General features: G+C 36.9%; 1 protein-coding gene across 9 annotated transcripts in view; it reads left to right on the forward strand.

Moving 5' to 3' along the window:
• The window catches only part of ANKRD12 (ankyrin repeat domain 12), a 122,098-nt gene extending 106,617 nt beyond the window's left edge, over nucleotides 1-15,481 (forward strand). For 8 of the 9 annotated variants that reach the window (XM_045887035.3, XM_045887038.3, XM_054510359.2 and 5 more), the window contains 4 exons: nucleotides 7,039-7,137; nucleotides 9,827-9,970; nucleotides 12,881-12,976; nucleotides 13,598-15,481. In XM_045887035.3, coding sequence (XP_045742991.1) covers nucleotides 7,039-7,137; nucleotides 9,827-9,970; nucleotides 12,881-12,976; nucleotides 13,598-13,783 — 525 coding nt within the window. In that variant the 3' untranslated portion in view covers nucleotides 13,784-15,481. Of the gene's footprint in view, nucleotides 1-7,038; nucleotides 7,138-8,338; nucleotides 9,789-9,826; nucleotides 9,971-12,880; nucleotides 12,977-13,597 lie in introns of those variants that run through there. The other variant, XM_064577914.1, reaches the window with a different exon arrangement.
• The last annotated feature ends 7,482 nt before the right edge of the window (nucleotides 15,482-22,963 follow it).

The raw sequence follows: 22,963 nt of genomic DNA on the forward strand, positions 1-22,963 counted from the left end.
CTCTTGAAGAGTAGCCTATACCTGATGTTTTTTCTGTTCATCCCTTAAACCATATGCACCGGCACAGATCACCAGTGAGTTTGTAATGCCAGATTTGTTGGCCTCTTTTTCTTTCTACTTGATCTTTGTCATGTTTGACATTGTAACTGTCTTGTTCATGAAATTTGCCCCTCGTTGGTTTCATGATGGTACTCTCTTCTGGTTCCCTTGCCTCAGTGACTTATCTTTTTCTCTCTCTTTTAATGACTCCTCTACCCACCCCTTTAAGCATCAGAGTTCTCTAGGAATCAAATCTTCAGTCAACTCTTTGTCATTGTGGTCTTGGCTATTCCTGTGGTTTCAGTACTCTTCCATATGCCAGTTTAGTCCCCCAAAATTCTTACCTAGCCATGTCATCTCTGTTGACCACCACAGTCAGCTGTAGGTGCCTCCTAGGCAGCATCACCTAAATGATCTGCAGATACCGGTCAAAGGTTTAGTTCCCTAGGAAGTGAACCCTGAGATTGTGTGCAAGAAGCTTCTTGGTGAGTATTGTCAGGAACAATACCTGTAACCGTGTGAAGGAACCACAGTTCAGCAGAGCAAGAAGTCAAATATAGTTGCAGCACTCATTTCATCTGAACCCACAGGAGCTCTGGATTGGGGTGGCCCTTCTGACAGGTAGCCTGCCTCCAGGGAGGGAACATGACCTTGGGCATACCAACTGTCTTCCCTTCCAGTGTTCCCATTGCCAGTTCCTTAAGAGGAACTCCAGGGAGAGCTTTCAGCCTCCAACACTCCTAGGAGCTGGGGGTTGAGTGCCTCATTCCTGAAGGAGGAGCCTAACCATGTGCCAAGTATCCACTCCAGCCTCAGACTCCCAAAGACCAAAAGAAATTACTTATCTCTCACTCTCTCAGAAACAAATCTTTATTTATTAGTGATGAAACCAGTAACCATTCTACCTTAGAACTCTCTCCATTAACTGTACCTTCTACCACCACTCTGTTTTAGGGCCCTCATCATCATCTCTCACTTAGAACATTGCAGCAACTTTGTCACATCTTTTTTTCCTACTCTCTTTCTGCAGAAGCATTCTCTTTTGTTGTGAAATATATATCCTTTTTAAAATAGTAAAGGGGCGCCTGGCTGGCTGGCTCAAGTCAGAAGAGCATGCGACCCTTGATTTCAGGGTCATGAGTTCGAGCCCCACGTTGGTTTAGAGATTGCTTGAATAATGAAACTTTAAAAAAAAAAAAAAAACAATAAAAAACTGTTTCCCTACTTAAACATCTTAGCTGTGATTAGCTGGCTTCCCATTACCTACAGCTTTAAATCTACATCTAATTTTACCATAACCATTCATTTTATAATCTGACCCCAATCTACCCTACCCCTCCAGTTTTATTTTCTCACGACTTCCAAACTCACCCAATAATGCAGCCAGTATTTAACTCACTCTTCAACAGAAATCTCTTGTTCACTACTTTTGGTACTTAGTGCTGTTCCTTCTACCTGAAATACTGTTCTTGCCAGGCTTCCTTTTCTGTCCTCTTCTTTCTATCCTCTTCCATGCCTTTGTTCCAGCTGTGTTGTCACCTCTGTGCAAAATCTTGTCAAAGCAGAATTGTTTGTGTCTTCCTCATACCTTCGCTATGATATCATAGTTAACTGCTCACATGTCTGCTCATAATCTGATTAAAGGCTAGGACACTATTTATCTCTTATAGAATGAGTCCCAAATTTATCTTCAGCTGTGAATACACTACTGATTTCCATGTGTTTCTAGCTGCTTCTGAACATGACCTGAGTGTCCCACAGCATATAATTATCAGGTCCAATACCAAACCCATTTATCCTATCTCAAAAGTGCTCTTTTTGCCCTCTGATTTAGGTACTGTCATTATCTGCTCTCTAATTTCCCAGGCTAGGAACCCAAAATTCAACCTCCATCTCTTCCCCTCTGCCTTCCCATCACATCAGTCACTAAGTCATGTTCATTCATCTCACTTCCTTTCCCCTTCCTCTCTTACCACTGCTGTGTACGGACCACATTAGCTCCATAGACTATTCATTCACATATGTGAATATTGCATAATCAAATAGTCAAAGTATTGTGTAAACAAATAATTCATAACCATGACAAATAATTCATAACCATGTGCTAAGCATTGTGCTCACTGGATATCAGAAACCAGCAAAACAGGCATTCTTCTGGGCGCCTGGGTGGCTCAGTTGGTTAAGCGACTGCCTTCGGCTCAGGTCATGATCCTGGAGTCCCGGGATCGAGTCCCACATCGGGCTCCCTGCTCGGCGGGGAGTCTGCTTCTCCCTCTCCCACTCCCCGTTTGTGTTCCCTCTCTCGCTGTGTCTTTCTCTGTCAAATAAATAAATAAAATCTTTAAAAAAAAAAAAACAGGCATTCTTCTGAACAGCTGCCATAGGTTTTATTTTAAACTGTTCTGTCACACTAGCCTTCTTACTGTCTAGGTGCCTAATATAAGTCAAATCTGATTCTGTGACTACCTGGCTAAACATCTTTAGAGACTCCCAGTTTTCTATAGAAAAAGTCCCCATCATTGTCTACAGGTCCTCCCACACTTCTCTAGGCTTGGCTGTAGTTACTACCCTATTACTGTATATGATGCTTCCCCAGGCTATTCTGTACTGTTTCACATCATGCCTTTGTACGTGTTCTTTTTTCAAAGCCTAGTTCAGAGAAGATCAAAAAGTTAGAGGAAAGATGGTTCTTTAGTCCCACATCCACAGAATATATGTTGCTAGTGCCCTTTAAATCTTAAAAGACAGGGATTTTGCCATTACTCTACTACTAATAAGCAGTAATAGTAGATTTAAAAGAATAGAGTTGTAAATAAGTAAATTTGTTGTTTCTTCAAATTCTTTCAGCAAAATAATTTGTTAATAGCTTAAAGAATATAAAGCTAATAGTTTTCTTGTTTCCTTTGTTTCCCCTTAAAGGGTAAGAAATTTTAACTGAAGTATGTTGTATCATAGGCTTGAAAAATATAGGTAAAATTATGAAGAACCCATTTAAGTTAAACTTTGTACAAGCTGTTTCACTAAAAACAATTCTAATAAACCATAGTAGGTTGCCTTTTTAGCGCTACCTATTGAGAGATGCATATATAATATGACACACATATTTGTATATATGTTATGTGGGCTTGTGTGTGCTTGTGTTTATGATTACCTTTTCTTATTCCTTCAAAGGTGATATAATACAAGTTTAATTCCCTTGAATCCTGGAGATATAGCTTCGATTAAATCAGAATTTAGTTATATCAAATATTGTTTCAGAAAGCTAAAACTGGAGCTGAGAATTTTTTCTGAGTCTAGCAGGGAGTTTTTTGTTTGTTTTTAATGAGCATTATTAAAGAAACACACAGCACAGTATAGTAGAAAGAGCAGTAGTTTCCAGGTAGTATACATAAGTTTGTCTGGATTTTTCTACAGACCAGCTGTGTGATCTTAAATAAGTCCTCTGATTCTTAATTTTCACATCCATAAAACAATAATACCAACTCTACCTCAAAGCAGGTTGAAATAGTATAAGCCATAACCCATTAAAAACGTTAAAATATTGTATAGATGTAAGGTTATCATTATTTTATCCAGCTCAAAATAACTTTAAGATTCGTATTTATTAGAGCTAATATGCAAACCCCCACCTTTTGCTCATAAAAGGCTGTGCTTTTGAGCTTACTGGACTGAAGCTCATTTGTTCAACACTTGGTTTCAAAAAGGAATGAAAAACCACAATAACAAAAATCACTTTTACACTACATTATTTTTAATAGTTTCCAATATGATTTTATCCATTTGTTTCCTCTGTCAGCTAATTGTCGTTTTATTGAATTAATCTCTCCACATTTGTGTGATCTATTTATAGAACCTGTTAGAAATGTAGTGAAACATCTCCAAAGTCAATGTTTGTTCTTCTAGCAGATATTTTTCTCATAATTTAAACAGAATGCTGCTCTTTTTCCAGAGGAAGTCAAAGGAAGAAAAATAAAACTGTAGCTCAGGTTCCCAAAAGGCAAATGAACAGGGGGAAGATAAAAGAAAAAGACTTGTCACATCCTGGTATCTACTGTGGTCACGAGTACCAGCAGACAGAGTCCCTACAGGGGGATTCTAAGAGTGGATGACAGGAAGGAAGAACATCCAAGGGAAGCTGTCAAGAGATTTTCTATTCTAGAGACTCTTGGGACTCATGGATCTTAAAAGACAAAATCTCCAAACATGGTTTACTTAAAGATAGATGGGGAAAACAGGAAAGGGAAAGTTTCCTCAGAAAGTCTCCATATATTCCTTTTTGGTAGTTTTACCATTTCTCTATACATTGATAGATATTTCAAATTTCCAAATTTATGTATTCTGCCCAAACCTCTCTCAACTTCTTTTTTGCTAAATGGATATAGCTCCACTTGAATGTCTATGAGCTCCACAGAGTTAACATGTCAGCACTGAACTTAACCCAAAATCCTATTTCTCTTTTCTCCTGTCCCCTCTCCACTCCTGGATTATCTTTTACCAGCCATTTGGTCCTCATGCTAAAGGACCCACAAGTCCTCCTCAGCTGCTCTCTCTCTTTTATCTTTAATCACTGTATTTTTAGACCCCTTCCCTTCCTTTCCCTCCTCCTCATACCAGGGTCACAGTGATTTTGCTTCCTTAATTTCTTGCCTGTAGTCTTGTCTTCCTAATTATCTGTTCTGCAGACACAGCAGTGAGCTGTAAGATCTTTCAGTGGTTTCCCACCACATACAAGATTTACCCTAATATGTTATGCATAATATCTGTCCCACAGCATGTAATTAAACACATGGGGATGATGGTGGGGCAAGGTGGGGAGGGCTCATGCTCAAATATGTTTGGGAAATGAAACACCGTTAATCTAAGAATAAGGTTTCCTTCTTCACTGCAGAACTTCTCAGAACCATTGTTTAATTTGTTAATTGTGAGACACCTAGTTAAGTGTATATGTACAATGTTTCCCAAACTTACTCATTCTTGGAACCATTTCCTGCAAGTCATCTTTATGAGCCCAGTGTTCTGTGGAACACACTTTAAGAAAGCTAGGGGTGCCTGGGTGGCTCAGTTGGTTAAGCGTCTGTCTTTGACTCAGGTCATGATCCCGGGGTCCTGGGATCGAGCCCCACATTGGGCTCCTTGCTCAGCAGGGAGCCTGCTTCTCCCTCTGCCTCTGCCTGCCGCACCCCCTGCTTGTGCTCTCTCTCTCTGTCTCTCTCTCGCTATCTCTCCCTCTCTCTGTCAAATAAATGTTTAGAAAAATAAAAATAAAGCTAGTCTAAAAAAAGAAAAGAAAGAAAAGCTGGTTTACAGAATAGACTACAACCTTTATTATTTTGCCCCTGCTGCTCTCCCCATCTTCATGTCCTACCATTCTTTCCCTCAAAGTTGATGTCCCAGGAATTCAACTTGTAGTTGTGTCCAGGCACCGTCCTGTCTCTTTGTTTTGTGCACTTGATCACACTGTCCTCTTTTCTGTGAATTACCTCCCTCTCTTCTTTCCCTTCTTTTTTTCCCCAGAACTCATTTCTCTTAACTCATGATTCTGGCTCTTCCTTTAAGATGTAACCTCAGGTATCACCCTCTCCAAGAAGCTTTCTCTGACACCCCAGACCCAAAGGAGTAGATACTCTTCTCTGGGCATAAAGGAGGCCTTTATGATTTTGGAAAACTTTAAAACACAGTAGCATTAATTTCACTGTTACTCTTACTAATTTAAAGACATTTATAAGGCACAGACATCTAACAATTGTATTACTGAATGAAGTTAGAGGCCTGAAAAATAATGTGCCCCAATAAGTTACTTGTCCTGTAGAATTTTCTACATTGATTCAACTGAGTCAATCCTTGTGATGTTATTTAACATCTTTTTCAGTCCCCCGTAATTCCTGAAAACTGTTTACTGATAATAAGTATAGAGTCCTGATTAGATCTAGGTTTGATTCTATGGCTAGAGCTTTTCATATATGGTATTTAATTCCTTTAGCCCCACGTCAAGAAGTACGTAGAATCTGCTTGTCCCACCGTCTGAAGAATCAGAAGAGTCAACTGTTATTCTATGGTGCCAAAACATACTGAGATACCTTACTTTGCCCCAAATGCTGACAGTAGTTAGAAGCTATTTGGGGGTGGAGGGAGGAATATAGATATTCCAAGGGGTAGAGGGAGAATATTAAGGGATCATAGATACCTCTATATTAACTGTAGAGCAGTGCATAGATGGCATCTTCTTCCTTAACCTCCAGCATCTACCAGAAAGCAGTCCACTGTAATAATCAAATTAGAGATGAACCAACCGTAAGATCTTTGGGGTATGGAAAGACAAAATGGGTTATCACCTGTAATAAAGAAGTTTGAAAACTATAAATCTATTAGAGGATAATTCCATCTTTTTATAAAAGACTTAATTCAGTAAATGTAAAACTCAGCACTTTAGCATTTGATTTGTATCCTGTCTACAAGGAAACTTCATGTTTACTACACTAAGACTCAGACTGCTATAACCTTTAGGACTGTTTGCTTGGTGTTTTTCTGTTTTTGTGAACCCTTCCTCAGTATATGAGCTGTCACTTACTGATGCTCTAAAATGTATCTCTGTAATAAGGAACTTCCTTAGTCCTTAGCCCTTCTAATTTGCTCTTTGAAATTTGCTGTGGCCTCAGAATTAAAACATCGGAGTTTATTGGTATGCTCTGCTGTGTTTCAGACCGTTGAAATTGAGAACAAATTGTATAATTGTTACTGTATTATCTAATTCAGAGTACATCATAATGTATGTTTTCATTAAGTAATGGACTAAAAGGTTTAATTTTATAAGAATAGCCCATTTGCCCAGATGGCTCAGTCAGAAGAGCATCAGCCTCTGGATCTCGAGGTCACGATTTTGAGCCACTTGTTGGGTGTAGAGATTACTTAAATAAATAAAACTTTTTAAAAAATTAGGAATAGCCCATTGTTGTAAATAAAAACTAGTATTTTTAACTAATATGTTTTTTTAAAAATTAGATTACACCACCACCTTCCCTGTCAGATCCACTTAAAGAGCTTTTTCGGCAACAGGAAGTTGTAAGAATGAAACTACGTTTGCAACACAGTATTGAAAGGGTAAGAAGTGCTTAAATTTATGCTAAAAATTACTCTATTTTAACAATAGATTATAATGACCTACATTATATTTTATGTATCTATGTATATATTTTATACACACACACACACACACATATAACTCTCTTAGGGGATTTTCCTTGTTTAGAACCATTTTGGGAAATGCTTTGATTTTGTTATCTTGTACCTGTGTAGTTAGGGAATTTTTAGGCCTGTTTTAGGGTAGCTGTCCCCTATGTTACAGTTCATGCTGAGTGTATTTTTGATGTATAAAAATCTCTAATAATTAGTTTCTTGTTAGCATTTGCTGAATTTGTGGAACTAAAACGGTGAATTCCTAGACAGTTGGATTTCTAGCTCATGCTCACTCTGCCTCTCCAAGAACTAATAACCCATTCTCAGAAGACGTTGTTTGAGAAGCTGTGTTCTGGAAGTGCAAAGATACAACATTAAGAATGGTGACCTGGGGGCGCCTGGGTGCTCAGTCAGTTAAGCGACTGCCTTTGGCTCAGGTCATGATCTCAGGGTCCTGGGATCGAGCCCCACATCGGGCTCCCTGCTCAGCGGGAAGCCTGCTTCTCCCTGTCCCACTTCCCCTGCTTGTGTTCCCTCTCTCGCTGTCTTTCTCTCTGTCAAATAAATAAATAAAATAAAATAGTATAACCATACTATCCTTTAAAAAAAAAAAAAAAGAATGGTGACCTAAAGTGCAATATTTACGTTGTCACTTAAGCAGCATAACTCAGTTATTTTAGGGGAGGGAGTCTGACTTCAAATAATATATTTCTTTCTCATGTAGTGTTAAGGGATTTTTGGTTATTGCTCTTAATCTCTACATGACTATGGCCAGTCTTTTAGGAAAACTTCTAGCTATTTTTTCTTAGTATCTGGTCAGTTTTTTGGATATTTTATCATTTAAAGTCCCACCTCAAACTTGTACTTAATAAATCGTAAGTGTTAAGACTCACCTCTTTTCTTTTGAGTATCATTTGTCACATAAAATTTAAAAGAGATTAAATAGGACTGTGTTTCTTTGTGTTTTCATTGAATTATAAATACAGTAAAACTCTATAGTAATACGTATTTGGATATAATGAGGCTTCCGTGCTCCAGTAGGGGAAGGATAAAGTTCTTGTCAAGTCGAGAGAGACTAGGGAATGTGGTGGGAAGGAGACCAGCCACATCTTTAATATTTTCTCAGCCCAGCCTGCCTGACAGAACCAACAAAATGATGGACATCTTATAATGGAAGGATTCCTGGACTCACTACCTGTGTCCTTGAAGTTCTAACCAGCCACAGGCCCCAGGGTTGTCCCCACTGATGTTTAAGCCAAAGAAGACAGTTACCACCAGATGACACAAGTCTGTAACCAGTATCACCATGGGTTGGGATCTGTAGCTACACCCTAGGAATTCTCAGTTTGCTAAATGCAGAGGATTGCCTAGATGATTTCATAAACTTTATGATAGGGTGAGTTTGCATATTACATAATTGGAAGTATTGCACCCCAGTTAACACATTTTAAGACAGGATTATACTGCGATTGTCAGAGGTTTAAAATCAGCATCAAAGTAAAGTGTTTGTTTCCATGAAAATATTCATTATAAAACAGAAGCTTCCACCACCATGGCACACCACTTCACACCCATTAGAAAGGCTGTAATTAAAAGATAATAACAAGTGTTGGCAAGGATGTGAAAAAATTGGAACCCTCATACATTGCTGATGGAAATGCAAAATGATACAACTGCTGTTAACAACTCAGCAGTTTCTCACCAGGTTAAACACAGAACTACCATATGACCTAGCTCTACTCCTAGTTATTTACCTAAGAGAAACAGAAAATATGCATCCAAGCAAAAATTTGAGCATGAATGTTCGTAGCAGCATTATTCATGATAGCACAAAGCTAGGAACAACCCAAAAGACCACCAACTGATGAATGGATAAATAAAATGTGTATTTTTATGGTGGAATATTATTCAGCCATAAAGAGGGGTGAGGTACTGATGCATGCTGCAACCCAGATGAACCTTGAAAACATGTGACATGAAAGAAGCCAGTTACAAAATACCACATGTTCCATGGATCCATTTGTAAGAAAAGGTTCAGAGTAGGTAAATCCATAGAAATAAAAAGTAGAGTAGTGGTTGCCAGGGGAAGAGGAGGTATATGGGGCATGACTGGTGATAGATATTCTTTTTGGGGTGATGAAAATGTTCTGAAATTAGTGGTGATGGTTGAACATCTTGGTGACCATACTAAAAGCCACCATTGTACACTTGCAAAGTTAATTTTTTTTAAAAGCCTGCCACTTTTGGAAAGAACATTTACTTACACTTTTAGAACACTTTGAGTTCTCAAATCCCTCAAGCTTTCTGTGAAGAAAAAACTTATCTGAGGGGCACCTGGGTGGTTCAGTCGGTTACGCGTCTGCCTTCGGCTCAGGTCATGATATTGGGGTCCTGGGATCGAGCCCCGTGTTGGGATCTGTGCTCGGTGGGGAGTCTGCTTGTCCCTCTCCCTCTGCGCCTCCCCCCATCATGCTTATTCTGTCTCTAATAAATAAAAGCTTTTAAAAAAGAAAAAACTCTGAAATTCAGGTTCTTCAGTACATTTTAAGTTATTTGAAAAAAACAGGTGATTGAAGTATTACAGTTTTTTTTTTTCCATTCTTGGTTCAACTAGGAAAAACTCATTGTATCCAATGAACAGGAAGTTCTACGAGTTCATTACAGAGCTGCAAGAACATTGGCAAATCAAACACTGCCATTTAGTGCGTGCACTGTGTTACTGGACGCAGAAGTGTACAGTGTGCCACTGGACGCTCAGGTAAAGTGCTACTGATACAGTTAAAATGTTCTAAATACAACTTGGGTGCTTTTGTAATCTATTGCCATAGAAGAAACTTGAATTCAGCAATCAGTAAAACTCGAAGGAGAAAAACAATTCTTGTGCAGAATAAAGTACTTCTAGATCACTTGATCTTTTTTCTGAAATCCTCTAAACATTAGGCTTATATTATAAAAGCTGATATTTACAAAACCAGTGTGTGTTTAGGATAGTGGCCTTTTACATAATTTGTCATTTGTTTCTAAACTGGATGTTTGTACCTTCAAGCAACTGGAAAGCAACTGTAAGCTGGAAAACACTACAGGCAGATTGAACCTCTAGATTGTGGTGGTGCTAAAATAGGGCCAGGCTTTTGTTTTGATCTTGGATACGGCTGGAATAAAGAAATACAGTTGTGGGGGGGAAAAAAAAGTGTAGCTATGTCTTGAATAAAGTTTACTGCCACATAGAAATTATATGAATTCAGGGGCACCTGGGTGGCTCAGACGGTTAAGCGTCTGCCTTCGGCTCAGGTCATGATCCCAGGGTCCTGGGATCGAGTCCCGCATCGGGCTCCCTGCTAGGCAGGGAGCCTGCTTCTCTCCCTCTGCCTCTGCCTCTCTCTCTCTCTCTGACTTTCATGAATAAATAAATAAATAAAAAAAATTAAAAAAAGAAATTATATGAATTCAGAACCAGATATATCAGTTGTCAGAATTTCTTGTGCCTCACAAACCAGAATGAAATTCACTGGTCATAGAGAGAATATAATGCTTAAAGAGTATAAGCATGGACAATGAAGGATTATCACACAAAAATACTAGGAAATGCTGTTTTAAGTCAGACTAGAAACACAAAGGATATAGGTAGGGTGTATTACAGAGAAAATTACTTAGTTCTCTCTGGGCTTTATTTTTCTCCTCTTTAAAAAAAAAGAGATTAAATTAGATCAGTATATTTCAGACTTTCTTAAGTCACCAGCTGTTTTACCCAAATGAAAGTATTCAGAGAGATTTGAAAAGGCTATTAAGAATAATAATAATTGGGCAGGGGGAGCCTGGGTGGTTCAGTCCGTTGAACATCTAACTCTTGATTTTGACTCAGAGGTCATGATCTCAGGGTAATGAGATCAAGCCCTGCATTGGGCTCCACGCTGGGCACGGAGTCTGCTTAAGATTCTCTCTCCCTCTTCCCCTCCACCACATTTGCATGCATACTCTCTCTCTAAAATATTAATAATAATAATTGGATCTTAAGAAAGAACTATTTGATCTAAGGAAATAAACACTGGAAAGGCCACTGAGGGAATTTACATAATTCTCAGCTTTAAAGAATTTAAAGGGAAGAATGAATGGTTTTTAATAATGGAAATGAACAGTTTAAAGGCTGGACTAGACAGTGTAATATCTTGAGATCTTTTCAAGTTCTGTGCAATTATAGAGTAATGAAATCAATTTGAGAACAATATAAATCAAGCTACAAGGGAAGTCTCTTGAAGACTTCTGGTTCACAGTGGTTGGGTATACATACCTTTTTATTTTGTCTTCCTTCCAAAACTCCCTGAAATGACAAAAGACATGTAAAAATAAAAACCAATCCATAGCAGAACTGGAAATCGAGACGGAAAGCCACTGGACCACCACATGATAAAATTTCTGATGAGCATCTATTGCCCCAGATAGATTATAAGGAGAACATCAAAAATAAGTGCGGTTTCCCCGTAAGCCCTTAGAATGATCCCCAAGTCAAAGACTGAACGAAGATTAGGCCATGATCGGCCTAATAATTAAAGGACGGAAGAACTTAATCCTTCTCTTGAGGAAAACTGTGGAACAGGGTAACATCCTTTGACTCTGGCTTTAGAGTAGACACTGGTCTCTCAACTGAGTAGCAGCCTCCAATGAGAATAGCCTCCAAGGAATTTAAGGAAAAGGAAAATCTACCTTTCCTGGCTAAGGGCTTGGGTCATCCATTAGCCTACTTTCTCATCAGACCTCTTCCTTTTCAAAATAAACTTGTAATATTAAAAAGATTCAATAATAAAATTTTAAATACTCAAAACATCTTATGGAGGACCAAGGAGGAAGTGATAACAGCTAAAAATGTAAGCATCTACATGATGCCTGGATGGCACCTTGATGGCACTGGTGGTAATAGTAGTAGTAGTAATTACAGCAGACATTTCTTGGAGTGAGTGCTGCCTGTATACCCAAGCATTCTGATGAGGACTTCAGAGACTTAATTGTCAAAACAAGATTAGAAGGTATTCATCCCACTTTACAGAATGGAAAATTGAGAAAGTACATAATTAGTTCAAGATCACATAGTAAGACACAAAGCTGGCGTTTGAATACAGCCTGTCTTCATTCCAAAACTGGTGTTCTTCAGAGTTGATACAGAATTTCTTTATGATCACTCCAAACTATTGGTCCTGGAAAAAACGTTGGCCTCAAAGTCCTGTAGCCCACCTTAATGCTTTTTCTCCCTACATATGGTAAACATTAACATTAAAATGAGATACAAAATCAATTTTACTTTTTTTTTTTTTAAGATTTTATTTATTTGCAAGAGAGAGAATGAGAGACAGAGCATGAGAGGGAGGAGGGTCAGAGGGAGAAGCAGACTCCCCGCTGAGCAGGGAGCCCGATGCGGGACTCGATCCCGGAACTCCAGGATCATGACCCGAGCCGAAAGGCAGTCGCTTAACCAACTGAGCCACCCAGGCACCCCAATTTTACTTTTAATAAGAAAGTTGTAGGCATAAAAAATTATATTTTTATCCTTTTTCAAAATGTTTCCATCGTTCTTTCCATCATTCCATCATACCATAAAAAGATATAATGGCATATAGGTTTTAAAGTGGGTTATTAAATTGCATAGTATTCAGCTACTTTCAATGTTCTCTTTCAGTCTGATGACAGTAAAACTTCTGTGAGGGATCGCTTTAATGCAAGACAGTTCATGTCTTGGTTACAAGATGTGGATGATAAATTTGACAAACTAAAGGTATGTATGTTTAGAAGTTCAGTTTAAATGGATGCTTCCCTCTTAAACAGAAAGTGCAGCTCTGTTAGGAGTGACTAGGAAAGGAGATAGCCATTAGTCATGCATCCTCGTGCCGCCTACAGTTGGAAAGTAAAGGAAAATAAAGAGCACAAGTCCATTTTTCAAGACCAGTGTAGAATGAAAGATGAAACTATCAGAGAAGAAGCAGTTTCTGATGGGGATCTTTATGCTTACTGTCCAGTATCCCAAGTCTGGTGATAGTTCTGACATATGAAAGAATGGGGAAGAGCAATAAGGAAAGAATATATACTGCAAATAATTCATAAGGGAAATTATTTGGTTTGAGATTTTAAATCGTTTCAAAAATCACTTCTTAGATGTTTGTGATTCTTTTGATAATTTGAAATCTCATTCTTTGAAAGAGCAGTTTCAAATTAAAGTCTGTGAGGTCAGACAGTAGTGAAGTTGCAGATCCAGAAATAGTTGTCATATAGATACAGACAGGGTAAAGCAGAAATGGGTGTGTAATTCAAAAATTTAATCACTAAAGAAACTATGGATGAGATTAATTTTTAAAGCAGATTTAACAGAAAAATGAATTAACTCTTCTCTTCTCAATAGACCTGTCTTTTAATGAGGCAACAACATGAAGCTGCAGCTTTAAATGCCGTCCAGAGATTAGAATGGCAGCTCAAACTCCAGGAACTTGATCCTGCCACCTATAAATCTATCAGCATTTATGAAATCCAGGAGTTTTATGTTCCCCTTGTTGATGTTAATGATGACTTTGAATTGACTCCTATATAGCAGCCATTCCTTCCGGTGGTGTCGTCTTAAACTCATGTGGCTCAAGAGTATTAAACTGTGGAACACTGCCTTTTGAGAAAAATGCTAATATTATGCCTTTACAGTTGTTAGTAAAGTTTGACTAAAGTTGGTTATGTAGTAAACACTGTCATTTTATGAAAAATGAAAAGAGAATTATTTTGGATCCTAGATCCAAACAGTTTCTAACTGAAATCTATTATTTATATTGGTGAGAGGTAACTATTGCATTAGAGCATGTTGGCAGACTGTGGTAGATACTTTAAAAGCTGAGAATCTGCTAACAGCACTGGAAGTTGTTAACACTCTTAAGTAACAAGATAACCACTAGTATTCAGATCTTTCAAGTTTCATTAAAATATACTGGTAAACTAAAAGGTTCAATTCCTACCAAATAGTTTCTAATGTGGAAGAAAAACTTGGCACAAAATTTCTTCAGTTTATTTTATCTGTAAATTAATTGTACAGTTTTCTTTTCAAAAGTTTTAATATTGTCTTCCTTTTTAATAACTTATTTTATACATATTGTGCAGATGTAAATCTTGTAATTAATGGTCAAAATATATACAAAGGGATTGGTAGTCAAAACATGTACAAAGAAATAATTGTAAAGCTGTTGTGTCTAATGTTTTATTGGACCAAAGTTGTAGTTCGTATGGAGTGTACTAGTAATGTGTTCAGGTAGCAAAACTTTTAAATAAGGCATGCATGTGTTTGAGTTAGCTTGTTTTCATCACCATAACTGTAAAGGTTGTGACTTAGTTGTATTGCATGTTTCCTATAATTTAACTCTCTCCATAAGTGATGCCTAAAGCAGTGTAGGGTGTTTCATGCCAGTCTCCTGGGACAGTTCCTATGACTCACTATGTTGGACACATTATTTAGAATTAGTCATGCAAAGAAACAGCTCTTTTTTTCATCTCACAGTGGAACCTATTCCCCTCTCCCAATATGCCTTTGAATGAAAATTCTGAAATTGTAAATGTCTATTTTAATACTCAAGTATGAAAGAATCTGTGAATATATGTAAATATGTTTAATAAATTTTATTGGTCATGTTAAATCATTGTAAAACTTTTTTACATTGCTTAAATATCATGTTTTAAGCTTATAATAACCTTTGCACTTTTAAAATACAAATGGAGTACTGAAATCAAAAAGATATTCGGTAGTCAAAATAAGTACAAGAAACAGGCATATTCTGATCAGTCTTCAATATTTATGAAAAACTGATTAATATGTTGTATTTTTTCCTTGTATCAAGATGCAAAACATAATTTTCAGAATTTTATAATTAAGATTTGGTATGCTGTTTTTAATAAAATAATTAGCAATATACTTAGAAAAAATCCAGTTTCTCCTATAACATGAAGTAGATTAAATATTCAGGAATATTTCAGGTCTGAAATCTGCTAAACTTACTAAACATTTTTGAAAGGAAAATTAGGTTATATGTAAAATTGAACATAAGTATATGAGATAAAATTTATAGAACTTTCCACAGTACTTTCTTGAATTATAAAATAATGATATTTTTTATTCTGATAGAGAAAACTAAAAAGAATATATGAGGAATAAAGTGACTTAAATGCAGCAAGCAAGTTGGACATCCCAGCTAATGGGAGAGAATGTAAAAATCGAAGTTTTGGAGTGCAAAGGTATATATTAAGCTTAGGGATTTTTGAATTTTTATGTCAATTTATATTTTAATTCATACTGTACTTGGCATGCGCAATAAAGCAGCACGTGTAAAAGATACACAGTGCAAGGACTTTATTATAAAGGTTGGATGTAGTGTTCTTTAGAAATTTAGATGAGAGACTTGGGCCTTTTTTATTGGATAAATGGGGCCAAGAAAGGCAGGGTAGATTTTGAAGCACTGGTTTTGTTGAAGTTAAGTTTATTAAGGCTGGGAACATTAAAAGCTAATTTATAAAAGCAATACTTTTTAATATGGAAAAACTCAATGCAAATTTTGTTTATACTTTTGCCTAAAGATAAAAAACCAGATTATTGAACATTGGAGTCATAGAAAAATATGAGAGGGGTAAATTTATACAGCATTTTGTTCTGAGGGTCCAACTGGAAAAGGAGGGGAAATCACTGTTTGGCCAAACAGAACAGGCTGCAGAAGAGAAAAAGCAAGCAAGCAGGAATCTGGCATATTTTAGTTGTCCCAGCTTTTTAAGTACTAACCCTAGTTCTCCCTCTTCAATGGTACCTCAAGTTGCTGGAGCCTCTCTGCCATGATTCTGCTTCTGCAGATTTCCTTTAGTAAAGTGACTCAAAGCCAATCGGATAGCTTAAAAGAAAAGTGAATGCCTTCTCAGTAGAATTTATATATAAGTAGTTAAGAGCTTTTGATATTAAAGATATTCTAAAGCTCTGAAATGCTAGGAAAAAACTTGGAATGGGGTATATACCTAAAAAGATTTAGGGTTCTGAAAGAGAAATAAAGGATGGTTAGTTTAATCAGTGATTTTTTTTTTAACTATTCAAATATCATGAACAAGATATACTAAATTGTACCTAAGGATTTGTATTTCTTTAAATCTTGTTCTAAATCATATCTGTTTAATAAATGACTAGTTGATATTTGTGCATGTTATTTAATAAAGAGTTATATTTTTATAGAAAAAAATAAGAGTGAAATGTGTGCTAAATGTTTTTTTACTTTCCACTCCCATGTGACTCTAAGCCAAACACCAGTGTTTACTTAGGCAGTAGCAAAATTACAGAAATACTCATTTTGGGGAAACAAGCTCTGAAGAATGGCTCAACTCTATTCAGTAATGAGGTCTCAAAAAATGAATATTAAATGTTAGACATGCTGCAAACTTCATAACCACAAAAATCTCAAGCAAAGACCCCATGAGGCTCATTTTAACTGACTTAATAATTATACACTGATTCTAGAAATTGAGTGCAGTGCTAAATATGTATTTTTCTTAGTTATTCAGAAAGCTGGCAGTATTTTTTATTCTATTTCTGGTATCCTGATACATAAACCCCCCAAATTTTATATAGAGGAAATTGACTTTAAAACTCATGAGATAGTCTTATCTTGTATTTTAAAGAGAGCATTTTCATGATTTTTCTAAAAATCCCTTTCAAACATTTAAGGCAAAAAGATTGATACAAGAGATACTGATCTTTGGAAAAGCTTGTGTGAAGTTTAATGGATTAAATATCTTGTAATTCATTTTCTTGGTGGGTTCTTGACACTGTAGTCTCCATTGTACCTAAAATGGAGTTACAAAGCCTCCACAGTAGCAGTTACCCGAAGTATTTCCACTCAGTAAAACCAGAGTTCATTAGAACAAAGGCAAATAAAGTTTAAATAATTCCCTTAATATGGTGAAAAAAGCATGTAGAATTATAAGTATTAGCATAAAAACTGAAAAATAAATCTAGAATGACTTTTCCCAGTGATGAAATGTTTAATACTACACAGTATCTGCAAGTAATTCGTAAATTTTTTATACATGTGCCTAACTCCATAAGAGAAAATAGCATATAAAATTGTTTACCTAAAGATAAACACCTTCGCTTGCATGGGGATTCAGTTTTATTATATCATTAGTTAACAGAATTTAAGATTATTTATGAAACACATTTATTTAACTCGGCTTTTTAAATGCTTTGAAAAAAAAGCTATATGCCATATCAAAATATGAGTAGTCCAGATAAAAAGCTTTTAGGTAGCCACCGTTTTCCCCACTTCTGAAGAAAATTTTGCTGTTAATAGAATGAAGCAAGCTTTTGTGGCATATGTTTACAGATTAAAGAACAAGACCTGTGTGCCCATCACTCAGCTTAAGAGCTCATTATCAGTACCTTCTCCGTTTTTTTAAAACTGGTTTAAATCCAGTTTAAGCAAACAAAAAGGGCAGTCCTAACAAATGTATACACTGTTAACCATTGCCTGAATCATTGTTTCCATCACCAAAGTTAGTCCCCCCTCCCCGCCACCACGTGCCCCTTTGCAGTCAGTACTCCCTATTCCAGAAGCGACGACTGTGATTCCCATCTCTGTATGTTACTTGTACCTGTTCTTGAACTTCTTTTAAATGGAATCAAGCAGTATATACTATTTTCTTGTGTCTGCCTTCTTTCTCTCAACATAAGGTTTTGAAATTCATCCATGTTGCAGTAATATGTTCCATTTTATGAATGAGCAGTAGTATATTGTACAAACTTGTTTATTCATTCTCTTGTTGGTAGACATTTGGATTGTTTCCAATTTGGGGGCTGTTGTGAATAAAACCGCTGTGAATCTGCAAGTACTTTTTTGTGGACATATTCTTTCATTCTTGGGTACATACCTTAGAGTACTAGGTCAGAGAGTATCGTTGTGTGTTTAGCTTTATTAGAAACTGACAGTTCTCCAAAGTAGTTGTACTATTTTATACCCCTATCTCATGAGAGACCCAGTTGCTCTGAATCTTCATCAATATTTGGTGTTGTCAGTCTTCAGTTTTAGCAATTTGGGTGGATGTGTAGTGATCTTGTGCCTTTAATTTACATTTCCCTGATGACTAATGAGATTGAACATTACTTTTCATATACATATTGACCATTTGTACATATTTTGTGAAATGTCCTCAAGTGTTTTGCTCATTTTTATTGGGTTGTCTTTATTCCTGATATGTAGGAATTCTTTATATAGTCTGCATATAAGTCCTTTGGTCAGATACATTTGTTTGTCCTGATTGTTTTTACCTAGTCTGTGGCCTGCTTTTCCATTTTTTCTTAATGACTAGTTTCTGGAGTCCTAAAAGGACTTTGAGAGCTTTTGTTTCTGTGTTATATTAGTTGATATTTACCAAAGTAGAAATTAAAACAAAAACAATTTAAAATGTATTAATAAGCCTATTTCATGTATATTTTTATGAAAAATGTATTTCCAAAATTAAAAATTAGTAGGAAAAGTGTATTATTTTAAATTTTACAAATCTCCTTAATATCTGGCCAAACAGAAGAAAGCTAGAAATTTCGTATCTGCTTTTGCACTCAATGTGTTGTATCTATTATTTGTTTGGTTTTGGTTTGGTTTGGTTTGTATGAAGAAGATACGGCCTCACACAAATAATAGGAAAAGGGGGAGAATATTTTAAAATTTTAAATAATAGATTTTCAAACAAATGTGGGCATTACTCTTTGATTCCACATCAAAACGCAACAAATAGTTTCTTGTTTTTTAAGATTTTATTCACTTATGAGAGAGAATACAAGCAGGGGGAGGGGCAGAGGACAAACACTCCCTGCTGAGCAGGGAGCCCAATGTGGGGCTCAATCCCAGGATCCTGAGATCATTAGCTGAGCTGAAGTCAGATGCTTACTGGACTGAGCCACCCAACAAATAGTTTCTAAAAGGTTAGTCACCTTGTGGAATCAAACTATATAATCAACTTTTGCTAACTCTGTTATATTAAATCTATTTATCTTGCACTTTGGATCTTTTAGCAATGAATGATTTTTAACATCGTGTATTGATCATTTAGAAAACATTGATTCACTGTGTTATGTGTCTTCCAAATGTTGACAGAACTCATTATATAATACCAAAATTCACACTTGTTAATATCACCACTGATTTCATCAGAAATGTCTTAAGTATTAGGAAGCTGTGAAGCTGTAAGCGACAATTACAAGTTTTCCAAAATTCTAATTTTCACTTGAAAGGTCAAACGTTATTGGCAACAAACACTGTCAGTTTTTTAAAACGACAGGCTTTTGGGGTGCCTGGGTGGGTTATTTGATTAAGCATTTGCCTTCGGCTCAGGTCAGTTTCCTGGGATTGAGCCCCACATCCGGCTCCTTGCTCAGCGGAGAGCCTGCTTCTCCCTCTCCCTCTGTCCTCCACTCCCCCTGTTCTGCTCTCTCTCTGTAAAATAAATAAAATCTTTAAAAAAATAAAGTGACAGGCTTTTGACAAAAGTACCATGTGATATAGATAGATAAATAGATAATTAGATAGATATCTCACATAATGTTTTTTCTTAATAGCAAAATAATTTACCATTTCATTAAACATTTATCATATGGGCATTCCATAATTTATTTAACCAGTTTCCTCTTAGACACTTAGGTATTTTGCAAATTTTTATTATCCAAAAAAAGATGTTCACTGAACATCTTAGTACTGAGATGAATTCTTGTGCTAAAACATATTACCATCTCAGCAGTCATTCTTTTGCCTGCTTTCCCTTACAGAGAACTGAACATCTGGTTCTTTTAGACCAATGAGCAAATACCTTCTCAGATAGACTCCTCACCTAGCCTCATATTTTCAATCCAGCCCTATTAGAACAAGTTGGAACTAAAAAATTCCCAGGCAGATGGAATGGATGACAAAGTAACTTTTAGAACTCTAGGCTGAACTAATAACTTTAGAATAGGCTTATGAGTCTAATTTCATTCAGAATTCCACAGTCATTAGATTTTTCTGCATGGGAAACTAAGTATTTTGGATTATGCACAGGACTGTTCTAGCCAACAAAATAGATCCACAGTAGCAAAATCTCCCAAATTCTCCACCGTGAGAATTCTTCAATGTCATGAAGATCAGACGGGGTTCACATATAGAACTCTGAACTCTGATAGGAAGACTGCCTAGCAATCTAATATCCTAATATTACAAAATATATGCTGCTAAGGATATGATTCTTCTAATTCTTAGGGTTATTTTAGAATTTTCTCAGGGGCTTTTTATACTCTCTAAGCAATCTTTTACTATACAATATATTTCCACTGGGTTATGGTAAAGTCAATTCTCCTAATCTTGAAGCTCCTAATCGTGAGTAAAAGTAGTTACTGAAGCAAGCTATCCCCTCTGTATATTCATTCTGAACTCTGCATGATGGCACCAATATTTTCCCCTATTGATTTTGGGGAAACAGGCTACAATTTTTCATGGCAGTATGTTAATGCTTTTTAATTCGAAAGTACATTTGTATTAATAGTCCAAAGCCTTTTCCCTATTAGTCACCTCTATACCAGAGTAAATACGTTATAATTCTCTTTGAACAGAGGCACAGAAATTTATTCTTTTTACATGCTAAAAATAATTCTTCCACATTTTCACTTCCATTGATGATGAAGTAGCAGAACAATCCTATGACCTCACAAGAGGGTTGGGCATAGTTTGTGTTCCCATCAGCTAAGGAGGAAAGATCTAATAGCTAGGGCATCAAATAGAGTACTCAGCAGGACATTGCCTTTGTGAGGCCAAATAAGCCCTGAATCCCCTCTGGTCAATCCTAAAAATCAGCTTCAAAAAGATCAAACCAGGGGTGCCTGGTGGATCCATCGGTTAAACATCTGGCTTCAGTTCAGGTCATGATCCCAGGGTCCTGGGATCAAGCCCCGCATCGGGCTCCCTGCTCCATGGGGAGCCTGCTTCTCCCTCCCCCTCTGCCTGCTGCTCCCCCTGCTTGTGTGCTCTCTCTCAGTCAAATAAATCTTTAAAAAAAAAGATCAAACAAGGGGCACCTGGCTGGTTCAGTCGGTAGTAGAGCATATGACTCTTGATCTCGGGGTTGTAAGTTTGAACCTCACATTGGGCGTAGGGATTACTTAAAAATAAAATCTTAAAAAAAATATTTAAAAAAAAATCAAACTTATTCCAGGTAACTCAATTGCACAACTGAACTTAATCCATCACTAACGGAATACAACAAAATCCAATAACCAACAATGGAAAAATTACAATGTCAAATATCCAGTAAAAAATGATCAGGCATATGGGGTGCCTGGGTGGCTTTGGCTCAGGTCATGATTCTGGGGTCTTGGGATCAGCCCCACTTCGGGCTCCCTGCTCAGCGGGAAGCCTGCTTCTTCCTCTCCTCCCTGCTTGTGCTCTCTCTCTCTTTTGCTATCTCTGTCCCTATCTCTGTCTCTCTCAAATAAATAAATAAAATCTTTAAAAACTTGATCAGGCATGTAAAGAAGCAGGAAATTATGACCCTTAACCATAAAAAAATAGAAATTGGATGAGAAATAAAAGCAATGATGGAACTAGTAAATAAATATGTTAATCGAATTTTAAAGTCTGCGTATGTACAGAAAACTAGAGGAAAACATAACCATAATAAGGAAAAATGGGAGATAAAGTTTTTTTTATTTTTTTATTATGTTATGTTAATCACCATACATTACATCATTAGTTTTTGATGTAGTGTTCCATGCTTTATTGTTTGCGTATAACACCCAGTGCTCCATGCAGTATGTGCCCTCTTTAATACCCATCACCAGGCTAACCCATCCCCCCTACCCCCCTCCCCTCTAGAACCCTCAGTTTGTTTCTCAGAATCCATAGTTTCTCATGGTTCTTCTCACCCTCCGATTTCCCCACCTTCATCCTTCCCTTCCTGCTATCTTCTTCTTTTTTTTTTTATTTTTAACATATAATGTATTATTTTTTTCAGAGGTACAGGTCTGTGATTCATCAGTCTTACACAATTCACAGCGCTCAACATAGCACACACCCTCCCCAATGTCTATCACCCAGCCACTCCATCCCTCCCACCCCCCACCACTCCAACAACATTCAGTTTGTTTCCTGAGATTAAGAATTCCTCATATCAGTGAGGTCATATGATACATCTCTTTCTCTGATTGACTTACTTCACTCAGCATAATACCCTCCAGTTCCATCCATGTCGTTGCAAATGGCAAGATTTCATTCCTTTTGATGGCTGCATAATATTCCATTGTATATACATACCACATCTTCTTTATCCATTCATCTGTCGATGGACATCTTGGCTCTTTCCACAATTTAGCTATTGTGAACATTGCTGCTATAAACATGGGGTGCACATACCCCTTTGGATCCCTACATTTGTATCTTTGGGGTAAATACACAGGAGTGCAATTGCTGGGTCTATTTTCAACTTTCTGAGGAACCTCCACACTGTTTTCCAGAGTGGGTGCACCAGCTTGCATTCCCACCAATAGTGTAGGAGGGTTCCCCTTTCTCCGCGTCCCCGCCAACATCTGTCGTTTCCTGACTTGTTAATTTTAGCCATTCTGATTTGTGTGAGGTGATATCTCATTGAGGTTTTGATTTGGATTTCCCTGATGCCGAGCGATATTGAGCACTTTTTCATGTGTCTGTTGGCCATTTGGATGTCTTCTTTGGAAAAATGCCTGTTCATG

This window comes from Mirounga angustirostris, unplaced genomic scaffold, assembly GCF_029215605.1.
Source record: "Mirounga angustirostris isolate CCGP_5_RB_7025 unplaced genomic scaffold, mMirAng1.0.hap1 SCAF_14, whole genome shotgun sequence".
Classification (NCBI taxonomy): Eukaryota; Metazoa; Chordata; class Mammalia; order Carnivora; family Phocidae; genus Mirounga; species Mirounga angustirostris.